Consider the following 18,945-nt stretch of genomic DNA (forward strand, 5'->3'; position numbering starts at 1 on the left):
CCGAACAGTATTTTAGTCCATAGTTCGTATTCAACATTCCGCTGTTCGACCTATAGAGGAACAGCGCTGTAGATTGTTTGTCAATATCTTCGAGTTAGTTGATTTTTACTAAGTTTTATGTGTAAAGCAACCGTTTTACAATAACACAAAACATAAAAAAGATGTCCTGACTGTAAATGTGTCAGAGTGTCTAGTGTATGTGTATAAGACATATTGATAATACTGACAAGGAGAACATCATATATGTGGAATAATGCTACTTTTATATGCAAGTGAAGAATTCCATCTGTTTCATTAGAGAAATGAATGTTTGGAACCTTTATACCATAAATGGTATTTGAACTTTCCACAAATAAGGTTTTATTATTTATACATTACCCCATGGATATTTAATGTAAGTTTTTGAAGTGGAAAAGCAAGCATTTGTAATACAATAACAAAAAACGACGGATAACCGTTACTGTACAAAAAGTTCCATAAATTGGTACTTTTAATCGGTATGTATGTATTAAATAAATATTTTATCATAATCTATAGAAAGATCTATTTTATTATAAATTTTTGTAACAAGTTGATTTAATTTTTTAAACGACATATTTTATAGCATAAACGTACGCGTGCCTATGTGTTAAGTAACAATAAATATAACAAATTTATTTATCATAAGATATAGGATAAATACAACCACGAATACATTGTAAAATTTTTGTTAGACATTAAAAACAATTTATTTATCACATTATGATAAGAAATGTATATTTTATTTGTTCTAGATATACTTTAAAACATGTACATCAGAATGTCACAACAAACAGATATGTATGGCTTATATAGCAAAGATGAATATATCCGACAATTGTGTATCTTGTTTAGTTGATGCACAGAATATTATCTTAGGCAATTGTCCATTTTCTTTATTGCATATCTTTATTCCTGCTCTTTTAGAGCATTCTCATTGTCATAAAGTATACAGTGTTCACAAAATCACTTTTAATGAGGCTGAAAGCACGTACAGGAAGGCTAACTCTCTTTTGAGAAGGTACAGTGTTTTACAACTGACTTTCATGAACAATGAACCATTCGGGAAGTGGAAAACGTCAGGCGAAGGTTTTGGAAGAAAACTATTGGGACTGCAGTGTTTGCACATATAGAAATACAGCAGAAGCATTTAAGTGCCTCATGTGTGACGTCCGTAAAGGAACTTCTACGCGGAAACCCCGTATTAATCCCCAACTTGTGGCACAACAGGTTACAATATTATAGTATTTCACTATGATCTGTTCCCTATATGTTATAAATGCAATAATGTATAATAAAGTTACAATACGAGTCAATAATATATAGTCTTATTAACATTAATTTATATGTAGGTTGCGCAGCAACAATATGTACCACTTTTGAAACCTGGAAAGAAGGAAGGTGGAAGTGGGGGTAGTACAACTAGTAGCGGTAAAGAAAAAGATCGTAAATTGGACAAACCAAGGCGTAAAAATAGGCATCCACCTCGTCTAAAAAATATAGATCGTAGTACGGCTCAGACCAATGAAGTGACAGTGAACAATGTTACTGTCGTTATTACTGAATATAAGCCCAAAGTGAAAAAAAGTTCAGATCAATCTGGTTTGTCTAGCAGTGCTTCTTCTGAAAATGGAAGTCAGCATGATTCTAATCAAGACTCCAGAAGTCTGGATATAGGAACAGATGCTTAGCTCAGTGCTGTAACACATATGTGTATGAATTAATCTAATTAATATATTATATCTGTCAATCTCTATGGACTATGGTCCATTCTATAGACAAAAACAACCATTTTGTCTATATGTTACAGGTTACGTAACATTCAATGAGGTCAGATGTTTTATGCTATCAGTGGAATCATTAAATTATGTCTTCAGTATATCGTAAGAAATATGTTGTATATTGTTGCTACATACTGACATAAAAAAAAAATTGTTTCATAACAGTAATCTTGACATCTAAAAGCAACAACAAAAGTTAGTTAAATTTATTTATTTCATAGATTGATAATCTAAATTGATCTTTAATATTTAATTACATATTTTAGATAATTTTATTTGTGCAACTTCGGATATTACGTATTACTCTATTTATATAATATTAATTGTAACAAATGCATTATATGCCTTAATATGGCAAATGGAATTTGATACACCTATTGTTGACATAACAATGTCCACATGACTTTCATTGAATCTATGACGCCACTGCCAGAAAGCATGTTGTAAGATTATTGTTAATTAGAATATTTTGAATCATTTATGTATAATATGAAGTATTTATCTTGTTTATTTAATAATTGCTGTGACGAAGAACTAAGAAACTGGCATTGGTACGTATATACCTTTATCCCATTCCAAATTCGATCTGTTCCAAGCTTTACACTTTAATAGCAGTTAATTTCACTAACAGAAATTTTTAATTTATATACATAAAAAAATATGCAATTAAATTACATAACATACTACAAATATAATTATAAATTGAAATAGGTACCACATGGTTTAATATATATTTTAGATAATATCTGAATTTGTAACAAAGAATTTTATTAATTTTGGTTGCTCACTATTCTCGTTATGAAACACGACAAATGTAACTTTTATGTACTTCTTATATTGCCTCCATACTTTAATAGTATTAGGATATATAGATTCAATATAATATTACTCGAAAATATTTGACCAATTTACTAAATATTAATTTCTTTATGTAGTAAAATCACAAATATTGGAACAATGTTACAAAAGACTATCGTTTTTCTATTACTGGTACTACAGCAGAGCATAAAAGCTGCAAAGCTAGCTCATATTAGTAACTGCCCAATCACTTGTAACTGTGATTTATAGTTCTTTTTATATTTATTTTTACATATTTTACGTTACCAGATAAGAAATAGCATTATCGAATTGACTCATACAAAATTTATTGTGACTATAAGGACCATAAACAATATGATTATTTCATAAGTAATGGAAAGATATTAACATGCTATACAACAAATTCTTTTTAAATCCATGTAAAATATTTGTATGCTAGTTAGACTGAACTATAAAATGTAATTTGTCATTAAAGTTAATATTCTTTATCATAAACATGAAAGTATGAGTAAACATGAAATACTTTTACAAACATTTATACATATTCAGGTACCAAAAAATTATATAATCATGCAATGTTTTAAAGAGTTTATAACATAGAAAAATGAAATTGTAGTGGCTACTTCTCAATTGTTTTCCATAAATGTCATCAATTTTATAAACTTTACAAGATGAATGTAAAATTTGCGTTTAATTTTTATAAATTAAATATATTTGTAAATCATTTTAATTTACTTCAGATAAAAAATTAAAAATATTTTTAATTACATTATCATCGTGAAGATAATGTATTTTTAATCCTTTTACAATTACAGCACATGCTTCATACTTTATAATGTACAATTTCAAAGTCCATATTTCCAACTACTGGAATCGTTCATTGATTTAAAAAACGATATTTTTTAATAATTTAGTAAATATTATATTTCTATATTGGATCAATTCAAATCAAAAATTTGTACCAATTGTCTTCAATGTGTAAAAATATGTTAAAATAAAATTGGATTTGTGTGTGTTGTAAATTATTAGAACAGAATTACATACTATGTTGTACAGATTGTAAAACTTTCGAAAAATACTGTTGAAATTAACAATATATTATTACGAAGAAAAAATAAATTACACGTTTTAAGAAGAAAAAGTATAACTTCTAGTTTAGTCTTTCAAATATGTGTATTCCTTTTATTTATGTCAAAGCAATATACAAGTAAAAAGTAGCACAAGTACCTATGGATTTACAATCTTTGGATATCTTCCTGTCAATATAATTTATAATCTTTATTGTACTTGTTTACTTTTTCCTTTCCGTTCTTTTAGATGCTGTATTAGTTGTATCTAGATTAAAATTCATTGAATTCTTATCTTCAGTTACATCCATCATTTCTTCTTTTTTTTCTTGAGTTTTGATATCACTGATATTGCTTTCTAGCTTCCGTTCCCGAAACCTCTCGCGTACTGTTAAAAATATATATTAAGATGCTAACAATAACAAAATTATTATATAGAAGTTTGGTATTATATGTATATTAACATACCTTCTGGTATTTCTAAAAGATCAAATACTTTATAATTATGTGATTTATTGTCACCACCAACAGCAAATACAAAAGGATTATCTGGGTTGGGTGCAAGACATAACAAAGCACCAAGATTAGTCTTTTTTTCCCAAACAGACCATGGCTCTTTGTTGTTAATAATATCCCACACCTTTATGACACCGTCATTTGCTGAAGTAACTAAAAGTCCAGGACATGATGAGCTAAGTGATAAACCTAAAATCATAATAAATTTAGTTATAATTCATATTTATGTATATTCATGTATCAATTTTATATAATTTACCTATGATTTCTTTTGTGTGAGCTTGCACATCCCAAATTGATTTGCCTTTCCTGATATCTATATATTGTATATATCCATTAGAGGTACTGACCTAAACCAAAAATAACAATTAAAATAATTTCAACTAGTATAATGTAAATTATATTTCAAACAAAAATAGTATATTTCATATATTTACTAAGCAATAATTTGAATCAAACCAATTCCATAACACTTTTTCCACTTCTCCTAATGCATCCCATGATTTTACAACTGTTTCATATCTACAGTCTAATAATCTCACCACCCTGAATAAGAAATTAAGCATGTAAGTATTCCAGTTATAATTAAAAAATTTCTATAAATGATTGAAAACTGATAGACATACGTATCTGCGCAACCTGTCAATAAGTAATGACCTTCGTTTGGATGCCATTTTAACGTCTGAATTTCTTTTTCAAAACATGTAAATTTGTTAGCAGGTACCCCACTTTCTAAATCCCACAACTGAACTGTCTGATCAGCAGATGCACTAGCAAGTACATGTCTACAAGAGTATTAAAAAAGCTGCTTTATTAGTGAGTGTATGAAGTTTCAAACAACCATTTTAATTGGTAGATAATACTAACGTATAATTTTTATTCCATGCTAAATCTAATACAGCATCTCTATGCCCAATATAGCTTTGACTTCTCTTTTTACTTGGTTTGCGACCAAGTTTATAAGCTGGTTCTAAAGAATCCATTAAATCTAAATCCCATACTTGTATGATAGAAGTCATATCACCAATTGCACATAAATTGCCTATAATAAATAAAAAGGTTTATATAAAATGTGTAGCTGCATAAAAATACTTCATATTTACCTGGTTTTGAATCTGAAGGATCAAAATTAAGCCATTCTAAACATAATGGGAATGATGGTAACAATATATCATGATGACAATAAAATGAATCTTCATCTCCATTATATACTAAAAAATAGGTAAACTTGTGCTTTAGAAATTATTTATAAGGATTAAAGTTTCTTCATTAAAAAATTATGATTTTTATTTGATATACAAACCAAATACTTCTAGGATACTGCCACCTCCTTCTACACGGCCTATTAGTACAAGATTGTCGTTACTTTTAATAATATCATCATCTTTTTCTGAATCATCATCTTCCATTGTTATAAGAGGATCTATTCCATTTTCCTCAAAACTTGCAATATTACCAATATTACAGTGTATATTACCTGCTGTATATTAATACCAATACTTTAAAAAGTTAAATCATTTATGTTATAATGTGATAATATTTATCTTACGTTCGTCATCATAGTTGTCAAAATTATATTCATCTATTTCAGAGGATTCTACTTCACTTTTTTGTCCTTTAACTTTATTGTGTTTTTTATCCGAATCATTTCCAACAGGTCTAAGAAAATTGAAATATTTTTACTGTTGTAAAATACTTTTTTAAAGCTATCAGATATTACTATAATACTTACACTATTAATTCAGGTTGTTTGTGTTTTATGATTCGGTTTAATTCTTTTGGAGTTAGTTGAATCTGAAAAATTGGTAAACTATGCCCATTAGATTAAACAAAATAAATTTCATACCAAAAATACTAAAATCGATTAACCTTTGCAGGGTTTGTAGAAGCAACACCTTTTTTCACCCACGTTGTGCACGGTATTATACTCATTTTTAAACTATATATCTTTTTAAATTAACGTCTATAATAAAAATATTTACAATTATTTACGGAAACGTTGAATAGCAAGAATAATATCTGATATTAGGTATCATATGTATTGCACGTTGCACAAACTATACGTTGCAAATCTATGATTTCAATTTGAGGTACCGACTTTAGGAAATTTTATGTATGTTCAATGTTCAATATGTTAAGAAAGTGATTATTGAGAATTCAATAATTATTAATTAAATGTGAAAAATAAATACGTTTACGTACTGATAGTACTAAATATATGTAAACTTTAACGTTTAAAATTTATATTTAAAAGTAAAATAAATTAGTTTTTCAAACTGTTTGTGTATTCTTAAACTCATCAGAATGTTAGATATAAAAGGTGTATCGTTATCCATCGTTATCCCTGAAGACAGAGATAAAATTACTAAGGATTACTAGCGTATTTGGTCAAAAGCACTGGTTGAGAGGAAACATGTACGTCGGTAATCATTTGTTTAATTGTCATTGTTAAATCAGAATTGTTCATACAAGTTACTTTTTATATATTATATTTACTATACTGGTAAGTGAACTTATATAATTTTGGACTATTATCGTTTAATATTAATTTGTGTTGGAATAATTTTATCATGATCTATCATAATTTGATAACCTGAAAACTTTTGGTGATTTATGATTCTGTAATAAATAGTTATTAAATTTGGATTCATATGTAAATTTCAGTTTATAAAATGAACAGTTCATCGGATCCTAGACGTCCGGAACGAGAAGTTCGGTACAAACCGACTGTGGCAGGCAGTCAGGCACAACCAGACGACAATGCAACTCCAGATTATATGAATATATTAGGAATGACCTTTAGCATGTGTGGTTTAATGATGAAATTAAAATGGTGTGCATGGGCTTCACTATATTGCTCATGTATTAGTTTTGCTAATTCTAAAGTGAGTGATGATACTAAACAAATACTCAGCAGTTTTATGTTATCCATATCGGCAGTTGTAATGTCGTACTTACAAAATCCACAACCCATGACTCCACCATGGGCATCTGCGATACAATAAAGGGTTTTTTAAATTCACACCACTATCTTAGAATATTAATTATTTAATCATTTTTGAAAAATTCTTGTAAAATTAATGTGTTAATGTTGATACAATAAAACAGTTCTTAAATTAAAAAAGTAAAGTAGGAGAGGTAAAATAAAGTATTGAATTGGCATTTTTATTTTTTGAAAAGTATATTTTAATACATTAAATGAATTACTTTGCAATGTATCACTTTTTGCTAATGATATTCTACAAATGTCACTTACAATATTTCTCTAATATTTATATATTATATGTATAGTATTTTCTAAATATCTATCGCGTAAGCTAAAAATTAAATAGATCAAATATATTTTTTCTATTTTTTTACATAAATACAGTAATTTTAAAGATTTAACTATTAAAAGATTGTTGATAAAAATTATGTTTCGTAGCTCATAGTTTTCTGTTACATAATTATATCTTCTTACCAGCTACATATTTTACATCTTACGCGTAATCTATATACCTTTTCAGTCCCATTTTTGCATCCATTGAAAGATTAGTAAAAAATGTAATAGAAAGTATTGTTCAATCGTATAATGAAAGATCTCGAACATTAAGTAAAAGAGATAATGTTAAGTGACAAAATCATATAGACAATATCACACTTTGTTAACTCTATTAAAAACTGTACAAAAATGCATGCATACAACTCTATTAAAAACTGTACAGAAAGCTGGTACTAAATGCGATTGACGAGTAGGCCAGTGCAACTTTTTTATAGACGTTTACACGTTTTTACCATGTTATAACAATCAACAGATTAAAAAGAACAAGAATCTATATTCTTAGAAGTTATCCTTAAAAGTTGATATTTCTTTTGAGTGACAAGGCATCTTCATTCGTGTAAATCGTCATTCATATAATTCGCTTCCTTTTTGCTAATTTTCTTATTTGTCTTTATATATGTATATTTATTTATTAGATCTTTAATGTATATGTAATTAACTCTGTATCTTATTTGTCCTTTGGTTTATCATTTAGTTGGCAGAAAACGTTCTGAATCAGAAAATACTTCGTCTCATTCGAGAAATGGCTGTACAAAAAGGAAAACAAAAAGTAGTATTTTTATACTACGATAAAAATCATATTATTCGAATTTGACTATCTATCTATTATTTGAGAAATTTCAGAACTTCTCTACATATCGAGTTTCCGTTGACTGTCTTCATACTTCAGTGAAAGATCGTATAAAAAGAGGCAACATAAATATATGGCCCCTTCATTTTAGAATATTTCATATGTTCATTCATCCAAGGGTTTAAGGGAATGATTCTAAACGATCACACTGAAGAATGTGACATTGGCACAGACATTTTAAATCTATTCCACCTCATTTCTATGGTCCCCGGTCGGTCTAACATTTTGCAATTAAACGCTACTTTCGCCTCGACCAACCAGCGTAATCGGATAAACGTATTTCTTGCGTTTCGCGTTGAAAAATGGCGAACTATGTTGCCCGTGCGTAGGTGTTGGCGATAGTCCACGTAGAAGAGGTAACGAAGCATCACCAGGCAGCCCTGTTGCGTCAAATTTCTTTTTCCACTCTGCCCCTAAATCCGTAGCTGGTGCCATCAAACCTTTACACTCTGGGGAACTTCTGACACTGAGGAACACGTCGTTACTGCTATCACGTTGTCCAGAAGAACCCTTGAAAACGACAGAAATATGTTAACGTTGTGAAAGTGCAAATTTATCCAGTTTATAAAGTATGATGTCTTATAGAATAATCGAATACTTTTGCTTCGAAAAAGTCCAAGCTGGATCCATTCGTTTCGTGTTCCTCCACGGGGAAACCTGATTGAACTCGATTCAACGTTTGAGACGCCCTAGATGAATGGGAAGAGGCTTGCGACGAGGAGTTTTCCGACAAATCGTCTCTGCAGCAGGCAGCTGTGCACACTCTTTGCTCTCTGCAATTTTCCATAAATATTACGTTAAGGATAAAAAAATAATTTCCAATTCCAAAAAAAGAAAAAAAAAACAAAAATATTTGGGCTACCTCCTGACGATAACGGAGTCCCGTCTTCTCGGTACTGGCGGCGGAAGACCAGCGGTTAAGCTCTTGGCGCTTTCGTAGCTCGCCTCGCTGTTGCCGCTGCTTGTGTTACTGCCGTTGTTCCCTTCCCTCAGGAAGTAATTCTTCGCCGAGAGCATAGCGAAGTGAAGATTGTTCTTCAAGTCGTCCGCCGCCGTTGACAAGTTTCCCGAAATCTTGGGTGTACGCCTCATCGGTCTCGGTGGTGGTACCGGCGATGGTGGACTGCTCGACGCCTCCGAGAGAGTTTCCGGTGTGGCTAGTGGCGCCGTTCGAGAGCTCTCGTCCCAGTCTCTTCGACGATTCGATCTTCGTGTTAAAAAATAAGAAAAAAGACGAACAAGAAGAAACTGCTTGACATAACTCTTGAGATCGATAAAAAATAAACTGCAGCTAAAGAGAAACATTTTATGATCGAAGACAACAAAGAAACTATGATGTCTGATTATTAGAGCGTAAAGTGTTCCTCTTAAGCTGCAATTCTTCGGAAGAACCGTTCTCCGTTAGATGGTCTGATGGAGTGCAATGAGTATTTAGGTGCGCGATTGCCGAAGCGGTGAACCTTGTGAATCGTGAAACATAAGCGAACGTGAACGAGAGCGTGATATATGAGGTTCCTTAAACTCGATGGAATACTATTTTTATTGTTCCTCGCGCGTATGTATGTAGTTGGAATGAGATTAGAAACGCATCGAATGCAAATATACAAATCGAAATTTAACGTATAAATTTCCTGCCTCGGACATAAATATTTACATAAATATTTTCTAAAATTTGACAAAATACAGTGCAAATAGAAATACGTGGAATATTCTTCTACCCGTACGTTTGTTATCCCTAAGACAACCAATTTATTACATCGTTATATCTAGCGTGACGTTCTTTTCGTTGACTTAAAATCCTCATCGTAAACCTAATATATCGGCGTCCATTTAACGTCGGTCCTCCGTCACGGACCATAGTTCGTTGTCCAGACGTATAATTGCTATTCTTACGATTTAGTCTCGTCGGCCCTGGGCGTGTTGAGCAATTCGCTGGCCAGACTGACGTATTCCCATGGAATTCCCCTGGAGTCGACGCTCAGCTCGCGACCAGCTTGAGGAAACTCCGAGGGGCTTTGCAACGACGTGAAGCTTGTCTCCAGGCAGAGTTTGTGCGGTGGCGTCCCAGCCAGGTTGCTAGGATGCGATTTTACGGGGCTGGATGAAGAGAGTAACGCTCTCATCTCCTGTTCCACCTCCATCTCCTGGATCTCGACGGCCTCGCGTGCCTCCGACGGCTCCGTCGATGATGCGTGACCGGAAGCCAGTCTCTGTGGCTTCGCCGGTCCCAGGGTCGTTACAACCTGACATATCCACACGCGTGGTTCCAATATAATCGTCTCACGAAACCGCCAGACATTATTTTACGACAATTCCGTCTTATTTTCTATTGTGATTCAAGAAGCAATTTGATTCGAACCGATGATTAGCGAATGTCATATATCGATATACAGGATGTAAGACTTTGCAAGTTGATAAGGTATCTTGGTGAGTACTATAAGCTCACAAAGTCTTACAGCCTTTTTCTTTATTATAACACCTTTCGTGACATTATGATAGGTGATAATGACAGGTGGTAATGTTATGAATCGATAGAATTTTTGAAGTTACACAAAGAAAAAGGTATAAAGTTTAAAATATTTGTCAATCAGATGGCTTCGAAATTCGTGGTCACCTTGCCCTTTATTGCATTTAGAAACCTTTCATTCATATTTATGTATCCTTACAAAATCTACTTTTACATCGATCAACGATTGAATGGAAATTAACATTTAAATCCGGTTTCTTTGCTTCTCTATTCTTTGCACGTTTATTTTAAAGTTTAAGTTTTATTGGATTTGCGTGAACGTTTAAAGAATTATTGCAAATTGGTGATCGATATCATAAACGTTATTTTACTGATTCATGATACATGAGATAAGGTTTGGATTCGTGTTAACATTGATAGATAAAACGGCAAAGAAACAGCTGTATCGTTGACTAAAGTGAAGAGTGTGGACGATTTGAAGGTCGTCTCCCGGAGAATAACTTACTGAAATATTTTTCTACTTCACTTTACTCGCTCTTACAGAAATATTTCTCCGTCCGATAATTCGCTCTTCGGGACACGAAGCGTCTAACCCGCGCTTCTTTGTACATGTTCAAAGCAATTTCGAAACTTTGCAAAAATATACCGTGCAATTTATTTCTCGTTTTATGCTGTACAAGAAAGATGAACGTGAGTTTCTAATTTTCATTATCCAGCATAGGAATTTTTAACAAGTATGTATATATTCATAAAAGATATAAAGAAGTTTCCGAATAAATTGACTAAAAGTTCAGGTATATGCTACGAAATTCGCTCGCGTACATTTATTATTCCTGTACTACGTTGGAAGCGAATTTCTTTAATTCATTTAAGGTAAAGAATAAAAAAAAAAGATAGATAAAATATAGAGATGAATTCCTACCCGATGCAGCAATATTTTTGCCATGGAAAAGAATTATTACTCGTATAAGAAAAGAACGCGTTTAAATACTTGATGTTTTATCACAATATTCTGCCTTCATGCTATTGACGTACGATAGATGATGATAAACTTAATTATGAACTGAACGAAAAAATCAAATACAATGGCCACATGATAGACTAAATGCGTGAGTACACATGCATGAACGACTGGGTGGCAAATAGCATTCGACTGATCGACGATCAATTTTCTGCTCTACATCGTTTATCTACGGCTCTATCGTTACAATCGTTGTTATGCTTCTATCGTACACATATCGTTTAACACGATCTCGCGTACGAAACTAATCTCTGTGTTCATTTACGACACGTACTCCTGTTTCGTTTCGGAAGCAAATGTATATTTCGAGCAAACGTGTAAATGAACGGTCGTGATTGTGATACTTAAAGATCATGATCGTGAGTAATTACATGCGATAAACTAATCAAAGACAGATTAGACTGCAATTTGGTCGCTGCAGACGAGACCGTCGATTTTATTGTCTTAAAGTGTGTATAAGGAAATAGATAGACTAAATATACCAATCAAATACACATTACATATTTCAAGGTTTAATTTGTACAATTTACTGAAAAGATCTACCATCTTACTGTTCTAAAATAAATACTAAAATAAAATAGATTCAATTATTTTTCGCTCGAATTCTAACATAAATACTTTTTTAACACTGTATCGTAACAATCCACTCGAACAGATAATTGCTTGAAAATTTAGAAGAACAAGGAATTATAACACAGAGAGATCGTATACGACAAACGTTCGTGTAGCAACAACGAACGTCTGCAAGCAGTTAGCTAAAGACAGCCACTTCTTCAGCGACCTGCATCACTCTGAACCAGCGATACCATCTCGTTCTATCTTTTCCTCGTAATTTTCAACCATACAATCGACACGCAGTCCATTACAATTCTACCAACGTAAATATCTACGAGAACACTCTCTATCTACATTCTACATAATGCGAAACCGTTAATTAGAAATGATCGGGTAATGGTATCACCGATTCGTGGTTGTTGGTGAAACACGGACCCGATGAAGCCGAAAGACATCAATGTACCTTGTGCCGTGGCAAGAAGAGTGTGTGGTGACATAGACGTCGGCGTCGCGGCCGTGAGAGCTCGTCGGTGTACTTTGATGATGGAGTACGACCGCGACGTGTCGTTGTTCAGGCGTCCGTTGTGTTGCTGCGTCCGTCGCAACCGTTGCACGCTGTGCTCTATCTCCGTCTGCAGTGCCGCGATCTCTGCACGCTGACACCTAATCCACACACCACACACCCTCAGCCACACATCCTTTCGTGAGATCTCCGGTTATTATCGGTCGCCACGATACAACTTTTTTCGCATTTCATCAATTTCGCAATGCAAAACCTATGTGATCTAGCTCTATGTAATTGGGAAATCGGTTAATCTTCTACGCTACAGGGATGTCAGAGATTCGAGAAAACTAAGATTCCAATGGAGAAAGAATAGCCGAGGATAGAGATACAGCTTCAGAATTTATTCAAGCAGGAAAGCAACAAAACGGCTACTCCTCGTTTCTCCACGCTAATATGCAAGTAATTTAGCCAGTACGTTGGTTCTTTGGACGTTTAACAGATTACTTGTACGCTTAAGGGATTGCGTTCATCCGTTATCCTGTTTTCTGTAGGCTTTGAACCGTCGATTAATTTTCGATGTATTTCAGGTAATCGACTACGTTCTAAGGTGCGAAAGTTGCTTGCTTCGTCACTACCATGCAAAGCGAGAGCAGATTAATCACCATCTTTCCTTTTTTGCCATAACAGTCGAGGCTGATACATTAGCATGATCTGGAAAAGTGTGAAATTAGGAAAAGAAACTAACGACTCGAGACGCAAAGCGAATATTAATAGCCACAAAACAAATGTATAATCATTTCATTTTTGCACATGTATTATTTATATAAAATCTATTCCAATTAATTTTCCATTAAATAATAGAAAGTATATTTTCGTGATAATTCCGAATAATATAAATAATACATGACGTATAGAATTCTATTCGTATTACTTTTAAATGTTTCAGGCATAGAAATAGGAAGCGAAATTTAACAAATAAATAAATAACAACATTTTCGTGGTATAAAGTATATTGATCAAAAGTAGCGTACATCAAAAATTATACAGAATCGAGTTGTTCCGATATGCAATCAAAACGACCACTATCGGATAGAAGATATATTATATATTAATATAACGTATTTGTTTCACTTAGGTAATCAAGGTTCATTTTAAGGCTGGTATAATATGATTTTTCGAATAAAAAAGTTCTGTTATTGGATTAATTTAATTGTTGCATCGATTACGCTTCTTTTCTGATAAGAATGTCCATACGATTATTACGTACGTATGTTTAGTCGTTTTGGATGCAATCGCGATTCAAGTAAAAGTACAAAATAAAACACGAAGAAAAACAAAAACCATTTAAAAAGAAAGAGATGTACAGAATTATGCGAGAAGCTATAAATATAATCGTTTGCAAATGTTACGGTAACCCATGCAGTGTCGAAGAACATGCGTGTCAGCTACTTGATCGATTTAAACGAAAATAAAAAAAGTAAAAAACTGAGATATTCTATATAGTAATTTTCAATCGATTCTTATTACATCGTATAAATATTATTGCTTCGGTATTGTGCTTCGCGCTAGAAATTAATTTAAAAAAGGAGCTACAAACCAAATAGTTTTTAAATATAAATAAAGGAACGTAAAATTAAATAAAAAATACTACCCTATTTAAGAAAAACTACCACTACAACCACCTCACTTGTGGTTTTACGTATACTTAACTACATAACTATATACAAAAACATTACGCAACAAATTGATTAAAATTTACTTCAACTTAAACGTAAAAGAATCTTATAGCTTCTTCGTCAGTCGGACATTAAAATTCGATAAAAAGTATCACTTTGTAACAAACAGGTTTTATCATAAAAGCTCTATTGCTAGTAAATCGTCAGTGGATTAACAGTTTCGTCGCGAAGAAAGAATCTGTGATACCTTTATCACTCTTAATATCCACATCATTCATCTAACGATAACATATAACTTCTACGAAGAATCTTCCATAGAATGAAAATATTGGAGTCATGATATTGCTCTCACAGTAAAAACTACTATACAAAATTGATAGGACTAAAAAAAAATGCATATAGTAGAAATTATATATATATTATATATATAATATATATATATAAAATTTCTACTATCTGTGTCAATTTACGTCTTCTATTTAAAGATATGATCGCCAATGTGAATATTAGCAGCGAAAGGATCGATATTCACAACAGAACAGCTCCACCTCGTTATCAAGATCCAGACTTCGTTTCCTTTTGTTCGTGTACCTCGACATTGACCACAATAGTCTCGTTATCCGTTTCCGCGACGTTTCGAGTACTTTCAGTTTGCACACTACCAACATCTCCATTTTTCACGTGTCCATTACTCTCTATATTGATTACTACGTTCTGAGGTTTGTCCTCTTCCTTCGGATTCAGTTCGTCCGTTGTTTCCTCCAAGATTTCGTAATTACCCAGCCTTACCGAGGACATTCGGCGAACCGGCGGTTGCGACCTCTTTATCTGACGAATTATCAAATCGGTCTGGCTTACCTTGTTCAATGCTTTCAGCATATTGTCCGGCATATGGTCCTGTATCATCACCGGGCTTATCAACACCTCGTCGAAGTCGCACGGTCCTGCCCAAAGCGCTTGGTACACCGGTTCGTGTTTGTGTAACATTTGTCTGAAATAAAAGAAGGAAATCTTATGTTCGTGCGGGTCAATTTCGACGATCTCGTTTCTTTTCAACGAAATTAATTCTTTAATCTTCTATGAGACACTAGTCGCTACGTGAGATTCATGCAGTTGGATGCATACGCAGATTTGAATATTCGATGGATGACTTCCTCAACTATGTACGTTATTTTTAAAGTATCGTTTATAAAGCGATGTAGTCCGATGGTTTTCAAAGTTTGAAAATAGTTTCTCCGCGTATCGGTGCTCGAATTCTAGAGATCTAAAGTATTGGAGTAATTTGAAGGTATAGGGGAATTTAAATCCATGGATAGCTCTTTAAATTTTCTACTTAAACCGGATAACGTGTGGTTCTCAACGTAACACTTTTCAGTCAGCTCTCAAAGTTTGAAAACGATCGTACCATTAATCTTACTAAAAAAATTACTTCGTGCACGAACCCGTGCACGATTAGGTATAATACTACGTATCGCGCGGTATAACATCGTGTACTCGTTCTCTATAAATTTCAATCATGCAAATACATGGATACAGAAGATGATTGTACGACAATTTCTTCGACAGGAAACAGTCATGAATGTGCGGCGATAGATTTCAAAGAAACAAGTGTAGAATACGAATCCGAGGAACACATGCGGGGCAATGCGGGCACATCTCCAAGATGCAATTACCCAGAGCAACCCTGAAAATGCAAACTTTTCGATAAACGTACCTCCAACGGCTCTCATACTTTTTCCTAGAAACGAAAAACATCTTTCATTAAAATTTGCTCTTAATCACCTTCCTCGAGAGTCATTGCATCATAACGTTTCGTGTCTGCGTTTTAAACGATGCTTAAAATAAAATCGGCGACGATACACGAACAAACAAACTTACTCTCCCTTGTTGGGATGATGTCGAACAACGTGTATGATTCGACCAGGTGGATAGAGAGGCCTGTGCAATGTCAACGCGATGCTGGAGTCGCTCGGAACAACGGTCTGCGAACGAGCTAGGTCCTTGTCTCTCTGATACTCGCTGATACATCCACCAGCTTCTAAATTCGCAGCCGAGGTAGGGGTGGAACCACAACCGCAACACATCACCGAGCACGCTATCGTTTTCCACTGAAACGATCGTTACGATTGATGGCGCAGCCTCTACCCGATTATACGGGAACACTTATCGTTCTCCTTGGTAGATGCTTGGTAGATATTGGGGCAGTGCGCGTAAAATATCGTTTTTCTCTTTTTTTTTTTTTTTTTTTAAAGTTTGAAATTCGCTGGAGAACTCTAATTTTCTCCGATACTATATAATACGTGCGTCGAATATTTAAGAGAGTCATAGTAAAACTATTCGAATTTTGGAATTTAATGTTGTTGGTTATTGATACTGTTAAAAGTAGATATTTAGTATCAGAATGTATAAATGTTAGGGTAGATCAACGCTGATGCGTAGAATTTAAAAATGACGATTAGCTTGTCGATGTTTGCACAAATTTATATTTTCAGGGACAATGATAGAGATGAAACTTGCAAGCAGGTATTTGTTCTCTAAATTATTTTTCTAAATGTTGTAATACGCATTTCACTTTTAATATTCTATATACCATAACGTTTGTATTTCCTTCGTATATCTTTACGTTTCTTATATATTTATATTTCTTAAATTTTACAAAAATCATTGTAACGCGTATCACGGAAGAAGCGTTATATTTTTCTTTTAATTTCATATCGAAAAAGAACAAAGTAACTGATGACGAAGATAGAAGGGATACTACATGTTCTTTTTAGTGTGACTGACATTCCATTTATTTGGAAGGTTATAGGAGTTCTGTATTTTCTATTTCTTCCACGATAAAGTACGTACCTTCGGATCGACGCTTCTTTTTATGGCATTGATAAGATCAGCTCTTAAGCTCTCCATCTGTCTAAGACCTATCCTAGGTACGACATCTTTCCCAACTACTACGGATGTAATAAATTCCTGTGAGTATTGCTGAGCAGGCATGCTCAAGAGACCACCCGGTGGAGCGAACGAGAAGCACACCAGGTCAGGATAGTCTTGTTTAAGCAAAATCGCTAAGATAGCTGCTGTACCAGCTCCCAGAGAATGACCGACGAGTGTCAGACCAAATTGATGGGTCCCCCTCGACGTATCCTGGAGGAAAAATTTGAACAGTTCCCCGTCAGGAAAATTTTATTTCATGAAATAATTGCTTAATACTAAGACAACGCTATCGAATATAAAAATTTAATTGTTAAATAAAATAAACGCAATATTTTTTGTGTTCGGTGCATTATTCTTTTAGTGTGACGCTGTTCGTGACATAACGTGCAAAGGTGATAAAATATAATTGCTTTGTTCAAGTTAGTTTTTACACGTAACGCATTTGCATTTATCGCGACGGCAAGGCAAAATATAATACCTTGGCAAGCGCGCGGGATATAATTTCCTCTTCGAGTAGTTTCTTTCGAATGTATTCGGCTGCTTGGACCATACCCTTATGGCCTAACCAGTCCTCCCTCGGTGGTGACAATGGTAACACTTCACCCTCCGCGTTCAAGTCCGTTAATACATCCTTCATGCTGAGGGTTCCTCGTATACTAACGACAACCTTGAAAAGAGGCAGCAGAAAATTGGTAATTATCCGTCCTCAAGTTCGCTCGAGTTCGGGATAAAGCGACCTTTAAACCCTATCTTAGAAATCGAGGATTAAAATTTTCTATGGAATTTTAACAAGAGGCAAACTATCGGTTTTTCATTATTTCGATCCACTTCCTTTACTATGTTAAAATTCTCGAGTCTTCTTTCATACACTAATATCGAATCTCCATTTTTCAATGGATAAAGTGAGATAAGAAATTAAATTTCGCTTAGTTTCGCTCCGTTGCTAATCAGGTATCGTATTTTATTAAATAATTATCGAATTATTCAAGGATGGATACTTTTAAATATATATTAAACTCGTGAGAAGTTTAACAGAGTTAAGCAAAATGGTGTAACTTATTCATCATGGATTAAACTACAATTCTCACACGATGACTCTATACATACGGGTATACATATATTTATAACAGGTAACTTCTCACGGATGTCGTTGCGACGAAGTTCGCTGTGATGGCATGCTTAATAGCCATTGAAAAATTCATGAAGTCGCTAAAGGAGATCCATTTATTCTACAATTAAGCAGCCAAAATACCGACGTATCGCAGTTTGCTTTGATACGGCGCAGATTGCAACTTTTATACGAAAAATTCGATCGGGTTGTCGACGAATATCGTCGCGAACGAGCATCGCAAGATACCTAGAGGACCTATCTCTATTCTATCTCTAATTCTTCTCGTGTTCGCTGTTTCTCGAGCAA

General features: G+C 33.6%; 4 protein-coding genes across 17 annotated transcripts in view; 2 read left to right on the top strand and 2 right to left on the bottom strand.

Annotated features, from left to right (window-relative positions):
- The first annotated feature begins 52 nt into the window (after positions 1–52).
- Rybp (ring and YY1 binding protein) lies at positions 53–2,460 on the top strand. 3 transcript variants are annotated; one of them, XR_012453416.1, is made up of 5 exons: positions 53–501; positions 774–1,248; positions 1,371–1,731; positions 1,829–1,994; positions 2,066–2,460. XR_012453416.1 is itself a non-coding variant. In XM_072019945.1 (4 exons), exons 2-3 carry the CDS (start codon positions 1,072–1,074, stop codon positions 1,707–1,709), a joined length of 516 nt encoding a protein of 171 aa, XP_071876046.1. In that variant the 5' UTR covers positions 53–497; positions 774–1,071; the 3' UTR covers positions 1,710–1,731; positions 1,829–2,460. The 3 variants fall into 3 exon arrangements, 1 of the variants encoding a protein (XP_071876046.1); XR_011802096.1 differs by having other exon boundaries at positions 53–497; XM_072019945.1 differs by having other exon boundaries at positions 53–497; positions 1,829–2,460.
- A 1,312-nt stretch (positions 2,461–3,772) lies between these two features.
- LOC139995950 (periodic tryptophan protein 1 homolog) lies at positions 3,773–6,356 on the bottom strand. Of its 2 annotated transcripts, XM_072019927.1 has the most exons (12): positions 6,220–6,356; positions 6,071–6,163; positions 5,934–5,995; positions 5,751–5,860; positions 5,505–5,681; positions 5,305–5,412; positions 5,069–5,243; positions 4,828–4,986; positions 4,639–4,747; positions 4,461–4,551; positions 4,154–4,390; positions 3,773–4,073 (listed from the first exon to the last, which is right to left on the bottom strand). In XM_072019927.1, the coding sequence occupies exons 2-12, from the start codon at positions 6,131–6,133 to the stop codon at positions 3,910–3,912; spliced, it is 1,455 nt and encodes a 484-aa protein (XP_071876028.1). In that variant the 5' UTR covers positions 6,134–6,163; positions 6,220–6,356; the 3' UTR covers positions 3,773–3,909. The 2 variants fall into 2 exon arrangements, with proteins under 2 accessions (XP_071876028.1, XP_071876029.1); XM_072019928.1 differs by having other exon boundaries at positions 5,505–5,678; positions 6,071–6,339.
- Positions 6,357–6,542: 186 nt separating this feature from the next.
- On the top strand, positions 6,543–7,349 carry LOC139995964 (PAT complex subunit Asterix). Its single transcript, XM_072019948.1, has 2 exons — positions 6,543–6,704; positions 6,866–7,349. Exon 2 carries the CDS (start codon positions 6,874–6,876, stop codon positions 7,204–7,206), a length of 333 nt encoding a protein of 110 aa, XP_071876049.1. The 5' UTR covers positions 6,543–6,704; positions 6,866–6,873; the 3' UTR covers positions 7,207–7,349.
- Positions 7,350–7,835: 486 nt separating this feature from the next.
- Positions 7,836–18,945, bottom strand: part of Inae (inactivation no afterpotential E) — a 52,611-nt gene continuing 41,501 nt past the window's right edge. For 6 of the 11 annotated variants that reach the window (XM_072019919.1, XM_072019918.1, XM_072019916.1 and 3 more), the window contains 9 exons: positions 18,007–18,195; positions 17,448–17,738; positions 16,476–16,705; positions 16,312–16,335; positions 15,456–15,588; positions 10,267–10,616; positions 9,236–9,580; positions 8,972–9,146; positions 7,836–8,883 (listed from right to left, as the gene is read on the bottom strand). In XM_072019919.1, the coding sequence (XP_071876020.1) occupies positions 8,605–8,883; positions 8,972–9,146; positions 9,236–9,580; positions 10,267–10,616; positions 15,456–15,588; positions 16,312–16,335; positions 16,476–16,705; positions 17,448–17,738; positions 18,007–18,195 (2,016 nt within the window). In that variant the 3' untranslated portion in view covers positions 7,836–8,604. Of the gene's footprint in view, positions 8,884–8,971; positions 9,147–9,235; positions 9,581–10,266; positions 10,617–12,879; positions 13,080–13,560; positions 13,633–15,455; positions 15,589–16,311; positions 16,336–16,475; positions 16,706–17,447; positions 17,739–18,006; positions 18,196–18,945 lie in introns of those variants that run through there. The other 5 variants (XM_072019922.1, XM_072019920.1, XR_011802093.1 and 2 more) reach the window with 5 other exon arrangements.

This window comes from Bombus fervidus, chromosome 16, assembly GCF_041682495.2.
Source record: "Bombus fervidus isolate BK054 chromosome 16, iyBomFerv1, whole genome shotgun sequence".
NCBI lineage: Eukaryota > Metazoa > Arthropoda > Insecta > Hymenoptera > Apidae > Bombus > Bombus fervidus.

What these genes read in the sequence shown, in the direction of transcription:
- Rybp (XM_072019945.1), top strand. Translation starts at nt 1,072, where the DNA reads ATGAACCATTCGGGAAGTGGAAAACGTCAGGCGAAGGTTTTGGAAGAA. An exon ending in CCCAACTTGTGGCACAACAG is followed by an intron (nt 1,249 to 1,370) that starts GTTACAATATTA and finishes ATTTATATGTAG; the next exon opens with GTTGCGCAGCAACAATATGT.
- LOC139995950 (XM_072019927.1), bottom strand. Translation starts at nt 6,133, where the DNA reads ATGAGTATAATACCGTGCACAACGTGGGTGAAAAAAGGTGTTGCTTCT. An exon ending in TCCTTCAGATTCAAAACCAG is followed by an intron (nt 5,244 to 5,304) that starts GTAAATATGAAG and finishes TATTTATTATAG; the next exon opens with GCAATTTATGTGCAATTGGT. An exon ending in TTGATTCAAATTATTGCTTA is followed by an intron (nt 4,552 to 4,638) that starts GTAAATATATGA and finishes TTTTTGGTTTAG; the next exon opens with GTCAGTACCTCTAATGGATA.
- LOC139995964 (XM_072019948.1), top strand. Translation starts at nt 6,874, where the DNA reads ATGAACAGTTCATCGGATCCTAGACGTCCGGAACGAGAAGTTCGGTAC.